General features: G+C 56.4%; 6 protein-coding genes across 6 annotated transcripts; 3 read left to right on the top strand and 3 right to left on the bottom strand.

Moving 5' to 3' along the window:
- Positions 1-48: 48 nt before the first annotated feature.
- Positions 49-2,513, bottom strand: K452DRAFT_314602 (uncharacterized protein). The gene is made up of 2 exons (XM_033543771.1): positions 2,125-2,513; positions 49-2,076 (listed from the first exon to the last, which is right to left on the bottom strand). The coding sequence occupies exons 1-2, from the start codon at positions 2,208-2,210 to the stop codon at positions 423-425; spliced, it is 1,740 nt and encodes a 579-aa protein (XP_033403161.1). The 5' UTR covers positions 2,211-2,513; the 3' UTR covers positions 49-422.
- Positions 2,514-3,212: 699 nt separating this feature from the next.
- On the top strand, positions 3,213-5,818 carry K452DRAFT_293866 (uncharacterized protein; the record flags this gene model as incomplete). The annotated part of the gene is made up of 3 exons (XM_033541632.1): positions 3,213-3,429; positions 3,482-3,885; positions 3,944-5,818. 3 exons carry the CDS (start codon positions 3,213-3,215, stop codon positions 5,816-5,818), a joined length of 2,496 nt encoding a protein of 831 aa, XP_033403160.1.
- Positions 5,819-6,825: 1,007 nt separating this feature from the next.
- Positions 6,826-10,062, bottom strand: K452DRAFT_304280 (uncharacterized protein; the record flags this gene model as incomplete). Its single annotated transcript, XM_033542806.1, has 7 exons — positions 6,826-7,243; positions 7,303-8,045; positions 8,099-8,634; positions 8,684-9,419; positions 9,475-9,642; positions 9,696-9,858; positions 9,995-10,062. 7 exons carry the CDS (start codon positions 10,060-10,062, stop codon positions 6,826-6,828), a joined length of 2,832 nt encoding a protein of 943 aa, XP_033403159.1.
- Positions 10,063-10,526: 464 nt separating this feature from the next.
- K452DRAFT_217484 (uncharacterized protein) lies at positions 10,527-12,310 on the top strand (the record flags this gene model as incomplete). Its single annotated transcript, XM_033536290.1, has 4 exons — positions 10,527-10,621; positions 10,682-10,786; positions 10,920-11,297; positions 11,353-12,310. 4 exons carry the CDS (start codon positions 10,527-10,529, stop codon positions 12,308-12,310), a joined length of 1,536 nt encoding a protein of 511 aa, XP_033403158.1.
- A 2,539-nt stretch (positions 12,311-14,849) lies between these two features.
- Positions 14,850-16,557, top strand: K452DRAFT_7742 (uncharacterized protein). The gene is made up of 3 exons (XM_033547118.1): positions 14,850-15,581; positions 15,974-16,242; positions 16,324-16,557. The coding sequence occupies exons 1-3, from the start codon at positions 15,077-15,079 to the stop codon at positions 16,375-16,377; spliced, it is 828 nt and encodes a 275-aa protein (XP_033403157.1). The 5' UTR covers positions 14,850-15,076; the 3' UTR covers positions 16,378-16,557.
- Positions 16,558-17,038: 481 nt separating this feature from the next.
- On the bottom strand, positions 17,039-17,905 carry K452DRAFT_7692 (uncharacterized protein). The gene has a single exon (XM_033547110.1). The coding sequence runs from the start codon at positions 17,745-17,747 to the stop codon at positions 17,283-17,285; it is 465 nt and encodes a 154-aa protein (XP_033403156.1). The 5' UTR covers positions 17,748-17,905; the 3' UTR covers positions 17,039-17,282.
- Positions 17,906-18,181: the final 276 nt, after the last annotated feature.

Here is an 18,181-nt window from a genome sequence, read left to right as displayed (position 1 = left end):
AAGTACAATATAGACAAGCTGAATTAATTAAGTACCTGGTCGAATCCACCCCATATTAAGCGCACAGCGCCACCGACCAGCAAAATTGCAACCCCAAGAAGATCAAACCAATAGCCCCCAAGGTATAAAACACATTGCGAACCACAAAATAGCCGCCCTTCCCTTACTCGATCCCCAAACAGCCACAGCATCAGTAGCCGCCGCATCCAACACCCATTACATATCTCCTCCAACAAGCAAGTTCGTAAAATCATCGCTATGCGTATCCGTGTATGCAATATTTCGGGCCGTTTCTTTTTCAGTCTATACCCCTTCTCTTCGGGTCATTCGTGTATACATCGTGAACATCGTTCCTTCTCCTTTCTTTACTAGCAAAACGGGCCCGGCCCGTCTTGCCCACATGTATACTCACTACCGCGCTACTATGCCGAGACAGTAACCGTCTCCTTCGCGGTCGTGGTCTCCGTAACCGTAGCCGTAGCCTCAGTGACAGTGACAGTCGAGACATTCGGATCAACGGGGATGACCGTGATGCCCGGAGCATTGGTAGTAGCCGGAGACGGCGCAGCCGCGGACGGGGACGATGCAGCAGCAGGCCTGGTCATCGTCAAGAGCGTGCTCGGTGTAGCCACAGCCCCGGTCGTCGATGCCGCAACGCTGGGGTACACGGTCGTGTACTGTGTGACGACAGCTGGGGCGGCGCTAGCTTTCACGGTCGTGTAGCGCGTCACCACACCTGGGTCAGCGGCCAACTGGGTGGTAGACTGTGCGGCCGCGGAAGAGGTGTGAGCGGACGACTGGGCTGCCGAAGAGACAACCGCCGAAGAGACGACGGCAGGCATGCTTGTTGCCGCGCTGGGGTACACAGTCGTGTACTGCGTCACAATTGCCGGAGCGGCCTTGGCCTGGCTGGTCAACTGCGCAGTCGCGGACGAAGTGTGAGCAGAGGACTGTACGGCTGTAGAGACGATAGCAGCAGCAGCCGACGAGGCAGCAACAACTGAAGAGACAGCGGCAGTCGAAGAGACAGCAGCAGCCGTGCTCGAAGCTTCTTTGGAGGGCGTCACGGTCGTGTATTGCGTCACAATAGCCACGCCGCCTTGGGCAGCCTGTTGCGAACTGGATGGGACGGCGGTGGTCGCACTGCTGGACGCGATGCTGGTCTGGGCCTTTGCGGTGGCAGCCCCGGTGTAGAGAGTTGTTGTCAGGCAGAGCACGCTGGCAGGGCAGCCGCCGGCGACAGACGTCGCACTTGGAGTTGACAAAATGGGCGTAAGGGGGGTGCTGACCAAGGCTGAGGTGCTGGGCGTCATTACGGTAGAGCTGCTGATACGCGCAGAAGAGCTGCTGATCAGCGTAGAGGACTTGCTGCTAGTCAGCACGGCCTGGGTGCTGGTCAATGCAGTTGGCGTGCTGATCACCACGGTCGGGGTGCTAGGAGGCGTCTGGACCGGGGTAGAAACAAGCAGAGGCGTGGTGGGAGTGTTGACAGCCGACGTCGAGGGCACCTGGACCGTTGTCGAGTTTGATGACGCAGGAGGAGTGTACGTGGACGAGGCCTCGGTGCTCTTGGCCGGGTCGTAAGTGAAAGGCGGGACGTAAGTTGAAGAAGGCGTCGCGATGGGCGTTGCCGTGCTCGGGTTGTAGGTGAACTGGGGAGTGTAGACCGACGATGGGGTTGAGACCTGCACGGGCGTGGTCGGCGTGGTCGGAGTGGTAGGCGTCGCCACGGGAGTGGAGGTGACGGGGCTGGATGCAATGCTTGAGGTCACAGCAGTAGAAGTAGCAGCTTCAGTGGAAGATGCAACGGCACTGGACGACGTATCGAGATACGTTGTCTGCTCTACTGTCGAAGCTGGCACAGTCGCGATCACAGAACCGGAGGGGTCCTGGAACGTCATTGCCGACGCGGTGCTCGTGGTCACTGACAGAGTGACCGGGATAACGAAAGGCAAGCCAGTGTCTGCTGCTTGGACCTCAACAGGAGTGGCAGTTATCGAGATGGAGCTTAGCTCTATTGAGTTCTCTGTGAAGTCCGGGATGAGCGGCGCTGAGTCGTTGGACTGGCGAGCAAATCTGTGCCTGATTAGCGCGGCTCTGTAGGACAGGAGCTGTGAGACCTACCGTAGAGGGCCATGGCGAGGCACAGGACTCGCAAAGGCGGTGGCCGAGTAGGCTGCCAAAAACATTACGAGCACCGAGTGAGCCATGCTTGCGAAAGATGAGATTGTAAAAAAGGAAACGCCTGGGAAACCGGCCCAGGACAAGGAAAGATTATGAGGAGCGACGCGTCACGGACGCGATGGGTATCCAGCCACGAAAGAAAAGAATGGAACGCTACGATTGACGCGATGGAACGAAGTGAATAAGAGATCAGCAACAGAGAAAAGGAAAAGAGATGCAGAAAGAAAAGTGAACGAAAGAACTTGTCGGGTGACAAGCGATCTACGTGGAGTGGTTAGTGGATTTTTCTTATGGGGGAGCTCGTGGTTTTGATGCTCCAACTAGCCGCTGTTTTACACCAAAATAGCAGCCGGCAAAGGATTGGCCAGGCTTTTCTGGCGGGCGAGTCGCCTTGGCCAGACGCGGTGGAGCGGCATGCACAGATGAAACTTGGTGTTGCGCTGTCTCGCGGCTCGCCTGCAAGACCGACGAAGGGGCCGGCTTTCGGCGCCTCTTATTGGCTGCTCCGCGGAACGTCTCTCCAGTAGCGCCGAAACACCTGGAGGAGCTCAACACTGGATCATCAGGCTTCCAGAAGGACGTCGCGGGGAGGCGCAGGTGGAATCGCACGAGGCTCGTGGTCCAGTCGAGGGCGGTGAAATGCGACATCCAGACCAAGGTCTCTCGGGAAGGACGCGCACATCCCGCAACATCACATCGAGACTACGGAGATCAGCAGGCGCAGCAACGATGAGGCTGGTGAGTGGTGATGATGAGGCTGGTGTCCGGTCGGGTGTTGGCGACAGGTGTGAGGGGGAATTCCCGAACAGTCACGTGGCACCCAGCCCCCCCTTATCGATAGTTGCCCTGTGCAAGACGCGGCCAACACTTTGCGCCCACTCCACTCGCCCTCTCCCAGGAGCTGCCAGGGTGTTTCAAGCACCTCGACATACGTCAATCGAGAGCTGCTCTCCCGGGTAGGTATTGTTGTTTGTGTTTTTTATGCTTTGAGTCTTTTTTTTTTTCATCTGGGATCCCTCGTCTGCATCATGAGCGTCCGCGTGCTTGCCCGCATACGTCCCTTGCTCAAGGCAGAGCTGGACAAGGACACGATTGTCACGGCCGAGAAGACCGGTGCCGACGAGAATGTCGCGCCCTCGATTGTCCGCATTCCGAATCCCAAGAACGATGCCGAGTCCTTCAGCTTCCAGTTCAACAGCGTCTATGACCGCGAGACCACCCAGCACGAGCTCTTCGACAAAGAGGGTAAGGCAATGACGCGCCTCGCTCTACCCCACAAAACTAACCACGCCGCTAGTCGCGCCCACGGTCAAGCATCTGTTCAATGGCTTCGATGTTACCATTTTCGCGTATGGTGTTACGGGAACCGGAAAGACCCACACGATGCGCGGCGGCAAGTCGCTGGCGGACAGAGGTGTCATCCCGCGGTTGCTCAGCAGCATATATCGCCGGTGCAGGAAGATGGAAAAGGATGGAGAGACACAAGTCTCGGTGTCTATGAGCTACTACGAAATCTACAACGACCGCGTTTACGACCTTTTTGAGCCACCCGAGAAGCGGACGCCAGCCGGTCTGCCGATCCGCGACAACAACGGAAAGACGGTTGTGGTGGGATTGACTGAGAGGCCATGCACGACGCTGAAGGAGTTTGAGCAGCTGTATGATGAGGCCAACGTCAATCGTTCTACGTCTGCCACGAAGGTTGGTCTTTGGTTTCTCCCGGTTTCTTGTCCAATGTCATGCGCTGACAGGATTGTAGCTGAACGCACATTCATCTCGTTCTCACGCAATACTATGTGTTACGGTAACACAGACTACGGCTACCCACACCCGTGTCTCGAGGGCCTCGGCCATTGACCTGGCAGGTTCCGAGGACAACAGAAGAACGGATAACAACCGGGAGCGGCTCGTTGAATCCGCGGCTATCAACAAATCATTGTTCGTCCTAGCACAATGCGTTGAAGCTATTAGCAAAAAGCAACACCGAATTCCGTACCGCGAGTCCAAGATGACTCGAATTCTGGCCCTGGGTCAGAACAACGGACTAACCCTAATGATTCTAAATTTGGCACCTGTTCGTTCTTATCATCTAGATACCCTTAGCTCTCTGAATTTTGCGAATCGAACGAAGAAGATCGAAGTCGCCGAGGTGGAAAACGAGCCTGTCTTGAAGATGGCACCGCCGAAGACGACTAGCAGCGTCGGAGGCCCGACCATGGCGCGCCAGCCTTTGCGAGCTTTGGCCGCAGCCGCTAATGCCAAGGTTGCCGAACCCCCAAAGAAGACGGATAAGCCTGTGAAGGCATTCTCTGTTTACACAGACAAGAGCAAGCCGGCGCCCAAGCCAACTACAACGCGCCGCACCGAGACACTTAAGCGAGGACCCGTCGAGGTTACTTCTTCCACTAGACCTGCGAAGTCCATTCGTGCAGTCCAAAGCCCTGGCTATGGCCGCCAGCCTGCTGCCGCACCCGCTGCTGCACCTGCTGCGCTTTCCAAAGAGGCCATTGAAGAGCTCATCGAACGCCGCTTGGACGAGAAGCTGGCTGAGCGCGCATTGAATGAGACGTCGACCATCCAAACCCAGGACATCAGCGAAGCCGTACAAAAGCGTCTCGACGATCTGGAGCGCCGTGTTGGAAAAGAGGAAGATGGCCGCGCCGAAGGGCTGCACTTCCTGCTCATGGCCAAGCAGCACCACGTTCGCGGGGAGGACATCAGCGCCCTGAAGATGTATCAGTTGGCGCTGCCGCACTTCCCCGAAAACGAAAAGCTGAGTCAGAAGATCCTTGACCTGCAGGAGAAGATCCGGCAAAAGAAGGAGGCCAGAAGCAGGGTGGAGGACCAGGAAAACGCGCCTCTCCCTGTGGAAGTCAAGACGAGGTCGATGATCGAGCCCATCGCCGCACGCACGCACACGACCGCACTAGCGAAGCAGCCATTGAGACGGCCCATCTCCGCGCCCGTGTCCGCCGCGCCAACCGAGCGCGTCTTCTCGCGCAAAGCAGCAGCAGTAGCCGCCCCGGCCGAAGACGTCGAGATGGCAGACCACGACGACGACCGCATCGAGGAGGAGGACGAGCTGGCCGGCAACCGCTCCGACGACAACAACGACGCCGCCGACGCAGACTACAAGGACGACGCCGACGCGTACCAGGAGGACGACTCGTTCGTGTACAAGCCGAAAGCGGCGCCCAAGCGGCGCAAGAAGGCCAAGATGCACGTGTTCCGCGACACCAGCGCGTCCGCGACCCCGACCATCACCACGAGCCGTAATTCCAGCGCCAGCAGCGCCGTAGCTGCCGCGGTCCCCGTCCCCGCCGCCTCCCGCACGCACTCGACCTCCGTCTCGCTCGCCCCGCCCGCCTCCGACGCCCCGCCCATGACGCCCCGCACGCAGCGCCTGCTGCACATCATCAACACGCGCGACCTGGCGCAGATCAAGCTGCTGAAGGGCGTGGGCGCCAAGAAGGCAGAGGCCATTGTGAACTGTCTCTGCGAGATGGATGGCGCGGTGGGGGCGGACCAGAGCGAGGAGCGGCTGATTACGGACTTGGAGCAGCTTGGGGGGTTGAAGGGGGTTGGGTTCAAGTCGGTCGAGAATATGCGGTTAGGGTTGGGGGTGGCGGTGTAGCAGCAGTAGGGAGTGAGTGAGTAGGTGAGTAGGGGTGGCTGATGAGAGTGTGGCTGTGAAGCTGTAAGGGCGGCAGAGACATGTACTGCGAGAGCGGAGGAGACAGGGACAGGGACAGCTACGGCCACGGCCGCTTTCTCCATCCTCCTAAAGGTCTCCTCCGCCTTTAGCGCGGTGTTGACGGCGTTGTTTTTCTTTCTTCTTCCTTCCTTTCTATGTTTTCCCTGCTTCGCTCTCTTTCTTCCCAGCCAGCCATGTACGCAGGCAGGGTTCTAGCATTGGGCGGCGTTATATTTCTTTCTACCTTTGCTCTTTTTCGTCCTCGAGATACATGGAAGGAGGGCTGCGGATTTGATTGTCACAATCACCGAATGGGCGGCAGGCCAGGAGGCCACGCACTATTTCCGTAATGGCGACAGCGACACAACAACAACAGACAGATAAAACAGATAGAGACAGCGTCGAGCGACGCGATCGACGCTTGCCAGATGAGGTCAGATGATATATGGGATACCTTAAGATGATGGATGTTCATTCGTATGCTGTCGTTTTGATCGTGGAAGACGTGTTGTGCTTGCTGCTGACTTGACTAACTGACAACCCCATTGCTCTTCTGCCGTGCTCCGCTCCGCTGTGCTCTACTCTGCTATGTTCTGCTTGCTCTGTGCTGTGATTGCAAAGGATAATCATGTGTAACTGTTTAAACATGCGCATGGGAAAGTAAGGGTGGTGTGATGTAACTGGACAGGGGCAAAGGGGGCGGAAGAAAGGAGGGAGGGCCATGAAAAGAGGAAGAGGAAGAGAAAGAGAAACTGGGAGAGGATTCTCCCTCTCGCGTCTTGGGGAGGTCAGACGCCAGACTTCCTACTTACCTTCGCCCCCCGCCTTGTCTTGCCCTGCCTTCTTACGCCGCAGAAGCCAAAGAAGAAAAAGAAAAAGCAGGCTCAAACATGCACGCATGCCCACACCAACGCCCCTTCACCAGCCAGTCTTTTCTAGCCTGCCCCCTACTTCTTCCCCTTCCCTGCCCTCACGCCCCCCGCAAACCTTCCCAACTGACTCAAACTACTCTTGCTCTTCTGGTGGCCCTGTCCTCCGACCATCGCCCCCGGGCTCCCAGCCGGCCTCGTCAAGCTCGATGCCGAGTTCGGACGTTGCTGCTGCAAACCCCCGCCACTGCCTGTCTGGCGGCCCGACGCAGCGCGGCGCTCCTTATCCGGGACCGCAGCAGCAGCGGCAGCGACGTCGTTGGCTGCGTCCGCCGAGCCGTCGATGCCGAGGAGGGCATTGCGCTGGGCGCGGCGCGCGCGCTCTTGTACTTGCTTGAATTTGTCGAGTAGCTCGACCCATTTGATGGTGCCTTCGTCGCGGGATTTGAGCCGGTTGGGGCGCTCGAAGCTGGATGCTACGGTTGGGGTGGGCGCGCTAGAGGGGAGGTCGGTTAGTTTGTATATAGATGGGGAGGGGAGAGGGGGATTGCTTACGTGCGCGGTGCGATGTGCAGGTAGCCGATGGCGCTCACGCTGTTGAGGCGGTTTTTGAGCGCCGCGAAGGCTGAGGATTGCGGGAGTAGCATGAGCAGCCCGTACAGGCATTTGTACAAATGAGGGTATTTCTCCGGCTCCAGGAGCTGCAGACGGAGATACGTAAAGACTGGCGACTCGAGGAGCTGAACAAGCTTGTCGATTTGGATCAGCATGTTGACCGTCATCTCGAGGTCGCCAAAAATCTGGAGTAGGTGGTATGCTTGCTCGTAGGCCTGTGCTAGTAAGCAGAGCGAGAATGTCGCAACAGCGTTGTGACACCACGATCTGAACAGTGCCACGAAAAATGTCTGTCCATCGCGGGTTTCAAGGTTTCTCAGGCGCTTTCGCAGGTCTGCGAGCTCAGGGGCAGTGATGAGGTTGTTGTTGAGGTTCTGAACCATGATGCTGGCAAACTCCATGTCTTCGTCTTTCTCTAAGCAGTCGGCCAGCGTCCTGTAGATCCGTTCGGCACTCAACGACAGGCATAGTTGTCGAATAATAAGGTTTCCGCGTGTCTCAAGCAGGCGCCTGTCTGTCGCAAAAAGACTGAGAAGGCTGACCATAAAAGAAGTGAAATATGAATCATCGCTATTCTTCGAGATCTGGGATAGCAGTAGCAAATCTCTAGTGACTACAGATTCGGCAGGATCTGAAAGTGTTTTGAGAAGAGCCGGGAACGTTGCATCGTTGATTGCTAAAATCTGCAAAGACATCAGTAAACGACCCTGACCAGAGATTTGATGAGGTGACTCACTTTTCTAGGCGCCTTCTTGTGAAGCATAATCAACCATGAGAGAGCTGCCACCCTAGTAGCCTCATGCTCATTGAGGAATTGAAGAGTAAGTGCATTGACAGCTGCCTCATAGTCAAGGTCAGGGCCCGGACGGGCAGCAGTGACGTCTTCAGGGGGAGGCGGTGTCACCGTTTCGGTGCGCACTTTGCTCTCGGCTGGTTTACTCTCTGCGACTGTATCCCGAGTGGAAGTCCTCGCTATTTTTGAAAAGTTGGAATCCCGACGTTCCGCGGGGGCGGGATCTTTAGCAGCTCCAGACGCAAGCTGCAGCTGTGTCACTTTTACGGCTTCGTTCTTTGGTTCATTGGGAAGAGACACGATGTACTCCATCAGAGATGTGTTGACCCGATTGGCCATCATTCGAACCTGTTCGACCTCGTTTGCCATTGCCGGAAGCACGTGCGACAGCAGGCGGGGCACAAAGAGCAATATGTCTTCGGGACAGATTTCGAAGAAGCTGTCAATCCAGCGCAAAGAGGTGAGCTGTATCTCCTCTTCTATGTAATGTTAATGACAATACAAATCAACCGTCAAAGCAGGACTTACCAGAAGAATCGCTTAGGAATGTTACCAGGATATCAAGGATCTTCGCATGATCTACGTGAACGTCTTGACCCGGTATCCAGTCGCCATCCGTCAGCCCGGATTTTCCGTCATTCATCGTCGTCGACTCTGTCTCTGCGGTGTCTGATTCGTGGCCGTCGTCAGCATCGCGGGCGCTGTTGCTTTCCAGGTCTGGGTCTCGAGAGCTGTGGAAGCTTCGACCGCTCTTGATGCTTGACGCGGTGCTCTTCTTTCCTTCCTCAGTCTGGCTCTTCCTGCTTTCTGCAATGCCACGCTTGATGCGTGCAATCTTTTTAATCTCCGAAAGAAACCGTTCCAGGGCCGTCTGCGTAGCCGTGTGAACATCCCCATTCGGGTCACTCAAGAACTTGAACAAGCCACCAAGAAAAGATGGAAGATATGCAACAAGTTCGAGATCCGGTATCGAGTCGAGTAAAGTTATCCAAGAAACCAGAAAAGTCCTGGTATACGGATTCAGAACGTTAATACGCTCTTGGAGAAGAGGAATGAATTTAGGAAGAGAAAAGGCAATGGGAAAGTCGAGGGATGGTATGTCAGTCTCATCCATGACCGAGGTTTTGTCTTCTTCTACTGTTGCATCTTCAGGGTGATGCAGCACAGAAACGTATGAAGCTGCTGACTCCGAAACGATATCCTTGACTAAACGGTCGAGCAGTTCGGCACCGTTCTTGACAGAGGCTTCCGAGTCGGCGGCGAGCTATAGCAATGTCAGCTGAGCCAACGTGCATTGTTGCTCCTCTATCTATGCCTACTTTACACAGCGCATCGAATACTTCGTTGAAATATAGAAGTATTTCCCCTTTGGCAACCTTCGCGATGTTGTACATGGACTCGCAAGCGTAGTATCGGACGCGGGCGTCTTGATCGGAGAAGCATGCTAGGACGGGAGGGACAATCTCTTCGAGGTATCGTGCGACTTCCTGTGTCGATGTCAGCTTTCGCGGACAGCGCAAGTAGTTGTGGTGTTCCCTACCCCGCCCAATGCTATCGATGCGGCTGCCAAACCTATCAGCCCTCCATTTCTGGCATGGGGCTGGTGAACTGCATATGCGAATTCGTGGCATAGCTGGTGAACGATTTCCTGGATGCGCTCATGGTCTCCGATGGCGACTGCTTCCCTGACCTGAGCTTCGAGTCTAGAGGCGTAAGTGTCAGCGTCAGTGTCAACCGTGGGTGAATGGCTTGCCGTCATGCTCGAGTGTGAGCACGAGGGCAAAAGCCGATAAGGCCATGACGTGGGGTGCGGGGCGACGACAGAGAGAGGGAACTTACTCCAAGGCGCCTGCCTTGCGCTTGTCGTACAACTTGTCGTTGAGCGCCTTCTGGATGTTTGCGTCCATCGTTCTAGGCGGGTATGATGCAAAACAGCATTGCGGTTGTAGTGTAGCTGAGGCGTGCTCGGCGCGCGCGCGCGAGATAGGCGGGGAAGGAGCTCGGACGGGAGGAATCTGGTGGACGTGGTTCTTCTGAGCGAGCGCGAGAAAACAAAGAGTCGCAGAGGTTATGGCGGCATGGGAAGGAATGGCGAGTTAGCTTCAAGCCTTGGTTGTTGTCACAATTCCATCTGGACCCCGGCGGCGCGACCACCAATGGCGAGGCCTGTGACGTTTCACCGCTCCGGGGTTTGGCTCATCCTTGTCCAGATGCCGTCGACAATCATCAAACACCATGCACTTTTCGCCTCGCCCGTGAAACGTGAACATTTATTGTCTTGACCGTGCCGTCTCCTCTACCTAACCACATTATCGCTGGCGTCCCCCGGCCGCATCAGGGGCTGCCCCGAGAGGGCGAGATCAGCATCAGCATGGAGAAGCTCAAGCACATCCTTCATCACCACAAACGCAGGTCGGAAAGCCGTCCGTTTTCCGTCACCGCCTTCCGCCACTGGGTCGTAGCCTTGTACGCGCTTTCGCACTCCTCCTGTCTGCTCCCGCCGGCTGCGCTGACCCGTGCAATTAGCGTCATATGCGACTTCAACGTCGACGTTGGCCCCGAGGTGGTTTTCGTCTATCCGCCCGACACGCCTTTCTCCCAGGCCGATCTCTCTGCCATATGCTTTAACAGGTGAGCTGCCGCGACAATCCCTGATGCGCCGTGCTAGTTTCCTCGACTTTTCCTTTCGGCCTCCTTCCCCACGCTCCCTTTGGCCCTTTGGGACAAAGGCTCCGTGTGTGATGTCATAATCTGACTCCTGTAGCTTCCCCGAGCAGCATAACGCCGAAACTCTTCAAGGCCTGTCGTTCCAATTTACCATTCGCAACCGCTCTCCAGACATATTGCTAAGCTCGCCATGCTCTCCGTACGGCAGCCCGAGCAATCTTTTTGGCAACTGCGTATTCCGCCAAGAATTCGATCAGACAACCAAGAGAAGCTTCAACCAGAAGAGCTTGGTGCTAATCTCCAACCACAACTTCCCTGCCTTTTACATGAGAATGCTTCACCAGATGGCCCTGACGGGCATTTCGCTTGACCCAAACATATTTGAGGCTGCCTGCTCACAGATCGCGGCATGGCCTCCTCCGTCAATAGGGCGCCATGAGCTGCCTTTCATGGGCTCTTTGCTTGCTGTTGAAATGTATGTCTCGAGCCTCTCCGCCATGCTGGCTAGACTGGTACTGACTGTACTGAAGCGCGCCGCATCTGGCATTCCCACTCCAAGGCTTAATATCTTCGCCCAGCGACCGCTCCAACAGCAACTCTGGGCCAATATACGCCTATCAGCCAGTGACCTCATGGGAAGGATTGATGCCCTTTCTAACCTCACTATCAGACCTGTATGTTGCTTATGAGAAAATGCTGCTCTGCGAGAATGTTGTCGTCATTGCAAAAAGCCCTCAGATCTGTAGTGAGGTCGTTTCTGCGCTGGTTGATTTGATTAAGCCAATCCCTTATGCCGGAGATATCAAGCCCTACCTAACGATGCAGTCTGAATTTTGTGCCGCAGGCCTTAACGGAGGTACTTCGAGACACTTCATTGTTGGTATAACCAACCCGTTCCTGTTGAAGAGGATCGTGACTGCTGCGGAGAACAGTGGTAGCACAAGACCATATGTGGTATACTTGCACAGTGCGGATGTTCCTGTGCCTGTCAAACATCGCCGTTCAACGTCACAGCACGTTCCACCTGGATTCGAAATTCCCGGTGGCATCGATACAAAGCAGGATGCAAAGAAATACATCAAGGCAGACCGCGCCTTCCTGGATGAGCTTGACAACATGATGCGATCTGGAAGAACAAATATGGATACCATCGGGCCGTTGGTCCGTCGTCACTTTGCAGAACTTACGGCGCAATTCTTGTCTCCGCTGATCAGATATTTGGCCACAAGCATGTCACAGACCGTCATTTCACCTGGCGGCAACCTGCAATATGCCAACTTTTCAGAGCCCGACTTCCTGCAGAGCCTAGCAAAACACGGGACGTCCGTTAAGTTTCGTGGCCAAGGTCCTCTCCAGCGACACAGGGCACGAGATGCGCTGTACGTAGACTTTTGTCGCTCTCCGAACTTTTACTCTCATCTCGAGATGAAGCTCAGTCTGGAGAAGGAGGCTTCGGCCGGCCTGCTGAATGGACCATCGAAATCTTGAGTGTGCGGATGATGCGTTCTTTGCGAGCTTCGGATCTGTCTGTCTTCACTTGCTGTAAATCCATTTCACGGGGATTTCCTGGCTCCCTCGAAAGCGCAAACAGTGCTGTATGTCTCGGTAAGCCCTAAATGGGGTTGCCCATGGCGAAATTTGACTTGGAGCCGGACACCGCTGTCGACGGGCCGTGGTGCAGTGCAGCCCAGTTGTTGGGCTTCATTGGCATCCTACCTGAGTCTTCCATCAGTTGGAGCTTTACTCAGCAGACGCCGATTCCTTTCAAATACTATTCTATCGACCTTTTTATCATCTTTTCATTTTGTTCAGCAAGCAGCGGAACCAAACACAGCAGGAAAATGAGATGGGACTTCTGGAATACGACACTATCCATATTCGATCATGGAGAATTTCCGGATACAGGTGTCGGTAATTCCGTTCTTTCTAATTCCAATTCTGCCACCGTACTCAACGAGGCTCTCACGAAGCCATTAAAGCTATTAGAGGCCTGGGAAGGACCCGAAATTTGATCTTACCTGCACATTTAAACGGTGCAGGTTACCCGAATCCAAAACTCGTTAGAATGTCCAGATGCCGAAAGCATCCGAGGCACGAAAAACCATCGCTCGAGGACGAATCCGAGAACCATAATATTCTGGCAATCTTGACTGCCAACATAATTTTTTGAACCGTCACATCGTCGGCTTCGTTCTCGTCTCGTGCGATTGAGCAGTCTCCACCACCTTCTCTTAGGTACGAGGTGGCATAAAGCAAGCCGTTATTTTGCGAGCAAGCGATGGCTTATTCTTGGCTAGTTGCGTTAGTGATGCGCGCGGAGGACACGGGTAAATGGCACACCTGCGGTATGAGAATTGGCCAGCGGTTCTTTGGCTTGGGCACTCAGTCACGTCGACCTGAGCGGGCCTACACAAGAATGGCGTAGGAGATGTTGGTAATGCCATGGAGGGGTAATGAATAGTCGGTGTTTTCTCAGGACTATGCATTTGGTGCAACATACAATGATTGGAGGGGCAGATGTTGTTTAATTTACATGTCCCTCGGAAGAAATATGTGTGACCACGAGTGCTGTCTCTCGGTCCATATACGGAGTGATCTATAGGGAGCGGGTTAGAGTCCTGCGTGCACACCTACGTGCATGCCTACGTGCTCCTATGGGTGGGATAAAATCTGCATTCAGAGTGACTTGGCGTGCTTTCGCTTCTACGGAGTACCGCTTACCGCGGGGATGGATAACAACATCTACCCCATCTGACCGTACTACGCAAGAGTAGCCACAGCATCCCTCGTCCCAACCACAGCATTCTTCACCCACACCCACCCCACCCATGCAGAGCAGGCACGCCCACACGCACATGCATGCATCTGACACACCCACAGGACTACTCCCACTACCACGCACAGCAGCCCAAAGCGCCATCTCCCAACCCATCTCGACACAGTCGCGCCCAACATGCACATCCTGTGTGTACGCACTGCACACGGCCTCGCACCCAAGCAGCTGCCCTACAGTGTCTCAAACCCGGCTGCCACACACTACCTAAAATAGGTATGTACTTCGTATGTATTGTAGTCACCAGTTAAGTAGCTCGCCAGGGGCCCTTCTAGCAAGCAGGCAACCCAGAACAGCCAATAATAGCACGCCGAGACAGTGGGCACTCGGTACCAGGCCAGGCGAATCGGAAAGAGCTCTCTGCCTCCCGTAGCTAGCTCGCAGTCGCACGTAACCACATGGCACAAGCGCAGGCGCGGCGCGCTCCCTTGCTTCGCACGGCATTCTTCCTCACAGCCTCCCGCCTCCCAGCATACCTACGCAGGCGTGGCAGGCTCAGCCGCACTGTGCAGCAGCGGCCGATCCTCAGCTAGCTGTACCAGCCAGCCAACCAGCCAGCACACGCACGCACGCTCACGCCCGGAAAGGCCGGCACGCCGGCACGCGCCGCGCCGGGAATACGGGAGCTCGGGCGCGCGGGCATGGTCCTCTAATCTCTTTGCTCGTAATCCTCGAGTTGGTGGTGGTGGTGGTGCGTACTGCTGCTGCTGCTGCTGCTGTAACTGCTGTGAGCGATAGAGAGAGAGTATGTGTGAGGGATGGAGTGGGTGGGTGAGGAGGGTGAGGATGATGAAGATGGGAGAAGAAGCAAGGGAGAGGAAACAAGCTTCGTCAAGCCCGAGCTCCCGGCTTGGCGCGGGAGATCGGCCCTGTGTCTCAGTTCACATTTGCGCCTCGACGTTGGGGCTGCAGCAACAAACAAGAACAAGAACAACAAGTACAGCAGTAGCACTAGGTAGTATGTAGGCACAGCAGCAAAGAGGAGGTAGCAGCCGTGCGCAAGCAGGGTCTCGTGATGCGCAGCCTGGCGGGGTCGGAAATCGTCAGGGTCCCAGCCGCGGCACCGCGGCAGACAGGCCTGGCCCCAGAGTGACGGCCCCTTTTGCTGCGCCACTGACGGCGAGAGAGAGCGGGCAGTACGAGTAGAGCCAGGTGGCCGTTTGCTGGTTTGATCGCCTGTGCGTACGTTAAAAGATGGGGTGTGGGCTTGTTGCGTCGGTCAATTGTTGCAGTTGTCGTTGGTTCTTGTTTGCCTACCTGGGTACCTACCTTGCGGATTATCTTGCTCTAAAAGCTATTTGCTAGCTTGATTGGGACTACAGCCTACTGTCTGTACCTACTCCTAGCATCTCACCTACGTACATACCCCGCGTCTCGCGCCTCCATCCACCACCCACCCACCCACACGCCCGCAAGCAAGCATGGGCTTCTTCAGCGAAATGGTCAGCGAGTTCAGCCACCGCGGCGACTCGCAGCAGCAGCAACAACAACAATCGTCCTACGGGCAATCGTCCTACGGGCAATCGTCCTACGGCCAGTCCTCATACGGCCAGCAGCAGCCCTCCGGCTACGGCGGCCCGCCCCCACCGCAGGTCCAACCGCCCTGGGTTGCGCACTGGGACGCGCCGGCGCAGCGATGGCTGTTCGTGAACGAGCAGACGGGCGCGCGCACCTTTGAGCACCCGGGCAGCAGCTACCAGGAAGCAGGATACTACCAGGGGGGGCCACCGCCAGCGGGCGGTGAGCGCGGATATGGCGGCAGTGGTGGCGGAGGGTACGGAAGCAGTGGTTATGGCAGCGGTGCAGGCTACGCGCCGCAGCAAGAAGAGAAGAAGTCTGGAGGCAACGGCCTTATGTACGGCGCTCTGGGCGCTGCGGCGGGGCTGGCAGGGGGTGCGTTGTTGATGCACGAAGGGCACAAGATTGGTAAGCTAAGCTGGCCTTTGGGGCTGTTGTTCTTTTTATATATATGGAGCGGGCCCTGCCCCTCCTGTCTCACCTTTCTACCCTCCCCACGCCCGCTTATCTGCTTCTGCCCTACCTACCGCGTACACGCACGCACGCACTACCTACGCTCTTTCTTTCTTTCCCTAACCCTTCTCAACCCTACGAATTGCATCTTCGTCGTCGCTGCTACCGAAGAGATTCCTACCCACCTTACAAACCACGTCACTGCCCTCACCATGTCTGGTGCGCCTGCCCCGCTGTCCCTCTTCCTCACCCCTGGCCCTCCCCCGCTTACCTACCCACCCACCTACCCCACCATCCCACCCCAACCCAGCAACCAACAACCAGCACACTACTAACACCCGCCCCAGAAGAAAACTGGAACGACATCGAGCGCTCCGCGGAAAACTTCCCCAACGACGCCGCGCGCTGGACGGGCGAAAAAGTCGGCGAAGCGGAGCGCCTGCCCGAGGAAGTCGAGCAGGGCTGGGAGCGGACCGAAGACCGGGTCGAGCAAGGTTGGGATCGCACCGAGGACCGCGTCGAGCAGGGCTGGGACGACGCGGGCGACGCCGTCGAGCGCACCTGGGACGGCGCGGTCGAGGGCGTCGAGAATATTCCCGAGAATGTCGAGGAGGGCGTGGATGATGCGGCGGGGTGGGTGGGTGAGAAGGTCGGTGAGGTTGAGGGGTTTGGTGATAGTGTGGAGCGCTGGGGGGAGGGCGTTGAGGAGAGCTATGAGCAGGGCGAGCAGGAGGGGCGGGAGGATTGGTAGGTGTGGGTGCGGGGGGTGTGGTGTTGGTTTTGGTGGTGCTGGCAGGTAGTGGGGGTTTGCGCGCTTGCATACTCCTACGGCCTGCGTAGTCAGTCAAATGGGCGATGATGATGGACGGTCAATGGACACACAACTCACACTCTGACACCCCACAGACAGCCCATCAAATACAAAGTAGTTGTTCATCGATCATCACCAACCCCAACCCCACCTCACACCCCACATCCAGCCACCCCCAACGCGCCTCGACGCGTAACACACGCTCGCCCAAGCGCGGGGCATCCCCCGCCATCCAATCACACGCACCCCGCAGTCCCAGCCTCCAACGTTTCGACACCAGCGGGTCCAGCGAAATGTGGCATGCGGAATCCCGAGTCCACTTACTACGTACAGTACCATACCACTACGCCGAGTCAAGACAAGAACGAGCTCCCCACCCCTTGGCCTGGAAGTCCTGGTCCAGAGTCTGACGTCCTGATGCCCACCTACTTATTGTACTCGTACTTAGCTCATCCTTACTCATCGCCCACCTCGCAAGACGTCAGGTGCACGGTAGGTAGGTACACGGATTAGAATAGGCAGCCCTCACGGCCGGCCATCAGCAAGCACAAGCGCGCGACGAAGCACGAGAAACAGCCCTCGTACATACATGCAGGAGCACTTTTTGTTGGAAGCTATACCAGCTACTTTAGCTAGCAGGTTTGTATGATGTATTATTGTAGCTACATAGACGAGCACCTAGGTACTACGCACCTCCTCTAGACCACCACCGTAGAAAGTACCTACCTACATAGGCAGTAGAACAGAAAAGAGAGTGCCTACTCCTGTGGTAGAGCACGCCTCACTACTCTACCTAGAGTACTCTGCCTGCTCTACCAATCCACCCATGCACCAACTCCGTTACGTCACGTCACTCTCGCCCCCACAACCAAGGGTCCAGACTCCGCTCCAGCCTCTAGACCGCAACCCCCAACCTCCAGCCTGCAACCCCGAGTTCCCGACGCGGCGTCCCCGGCCACGGCCGCGAGTCGTGACCGCGCGGGCAGCGATGCAGCTGCTGCTTGCTGCTTGCTGGCGGCGGCGCTGGGGAAAGCGGGAAGTGGGGTGGGGGCGTGTGTCTTTTTTTTTTTTTTTTTCGCCGTTGCACAGTTGCGTGTGTGGGCGTGGGTGTGGGTGGGCAAGTGGGCAAGTGGATGTTGATGATGATGATGATGATGATGATGTGTAAGAGTCAAGAGGAGAGCGAGCGTGTGTGCGTGTGCGTGTGAATGGGTGGGCATGAGCAAGATCCCGAACCACGACGAGTCGTGAGTCGGTAGTCGGTCGTCGACTCGTCGACTGGACTCGTCTCGACAATCGAACCAGCCCATCTATCTGGACAGCGGTCAGTGGCCAGTGGACAGTGGTCACGCAGACGCCGCGGCGGGCGGCGGCGACTCCGAGATGGCTGCTGCATGGACAGAGGAGTGTTGAACGAGACGAGAGGCCCGGCGGCGGGCGTGGAGAGCGGGGCCGAAACCAGACGAAGGAATCCGGCGTGTGGGCAAGCCGCGCGTGCGTGCATGATCGTGGCGAGTCTCGATTCGACCTCCCGCCGCGCCCCAGGGCCCTCGACTCAATGCCTCGTCCCCATCCACGAAAACAACTGCGCTTCACCACTTCTGCGCTGCCGTTTGGATCCATTCGTGCTACGTGTAATCGACTGTGCGGTCGGATCTTCGCGCGCGCGCACACACACACACACACATCTCTAGCTTGCAGATTGCAGATTGTAGAAAAAAAAGTGTCTTGAATTCTTGATTTT

Source organism: Aplosporella prunicola, assembly GCF_010093885.1.
Source record: "Aplosporella prunicola CBS 121167 unplaced genomic scaffold K452scaffold_1, whole genome shotgun sequence".
NCBI lineage: Eukaryota > Fungi > Ascomycota > Dothideomycetes > Botryosphaeriales > Aplosporellaceae > Aplosporella > Aplosporella prunicola.
This window is presented reverse-complemented; position numbering and strand designations above follow the sequence as displayed.

What these genes read in the sequence shown, in the direction of transcription:
- K452DRAFT_7742 (XM_033547118.1), top strand. Translation starts at nt 15,077, where the DNA reads ATGGGCTTCTTCAGCGAAATGGTCAGCGAGTTCAGCCACCGCGGCGAC. An exon ending in GCACGAAGGGCACAAGATTG is followed by an intron (nt 15,582 to 15,973) that starts GTAAGCTAAGCT and finishes CACCCGCCCCAG; the next exon opens with AAGAAAACTGGAACGACATC. An exon ending in CCGAGAATGTCGAGGAGGGC is followed by an intron (nt 16,243 to 16,323) that starts GTGGATGATGCG and finishes CGCTGGGGGGAG; the next exon opens with GGCGTTGAGGAGAGCTATGA.
- K452DRAFT_7692 (XM_033547110.1), bottom strand. Translation starts at nt 17,747, where the DNA reads ATGGGCTGGTTCGATTGTCGAGACGAGTCCAGTCGACGAGTCGACGAC.
- K452DRAFT_314602 (XM_033543771.1), bottom strand. Translation starts at nt 2,210, where the DNA reads ATGGCTCACTCGGTGCTCGTAATGTTTTTGGCAGCCTACTCGGCCACC. An exon ending in CCTCGCCATGGCCCTCTACG is followed by an intron (nt 2,077 to 2,124) that starts GTAGGTCTCACA and finishes AATCAGGCACAG; the next exon opens with ATTTGCTCGCCAGTCCAACG.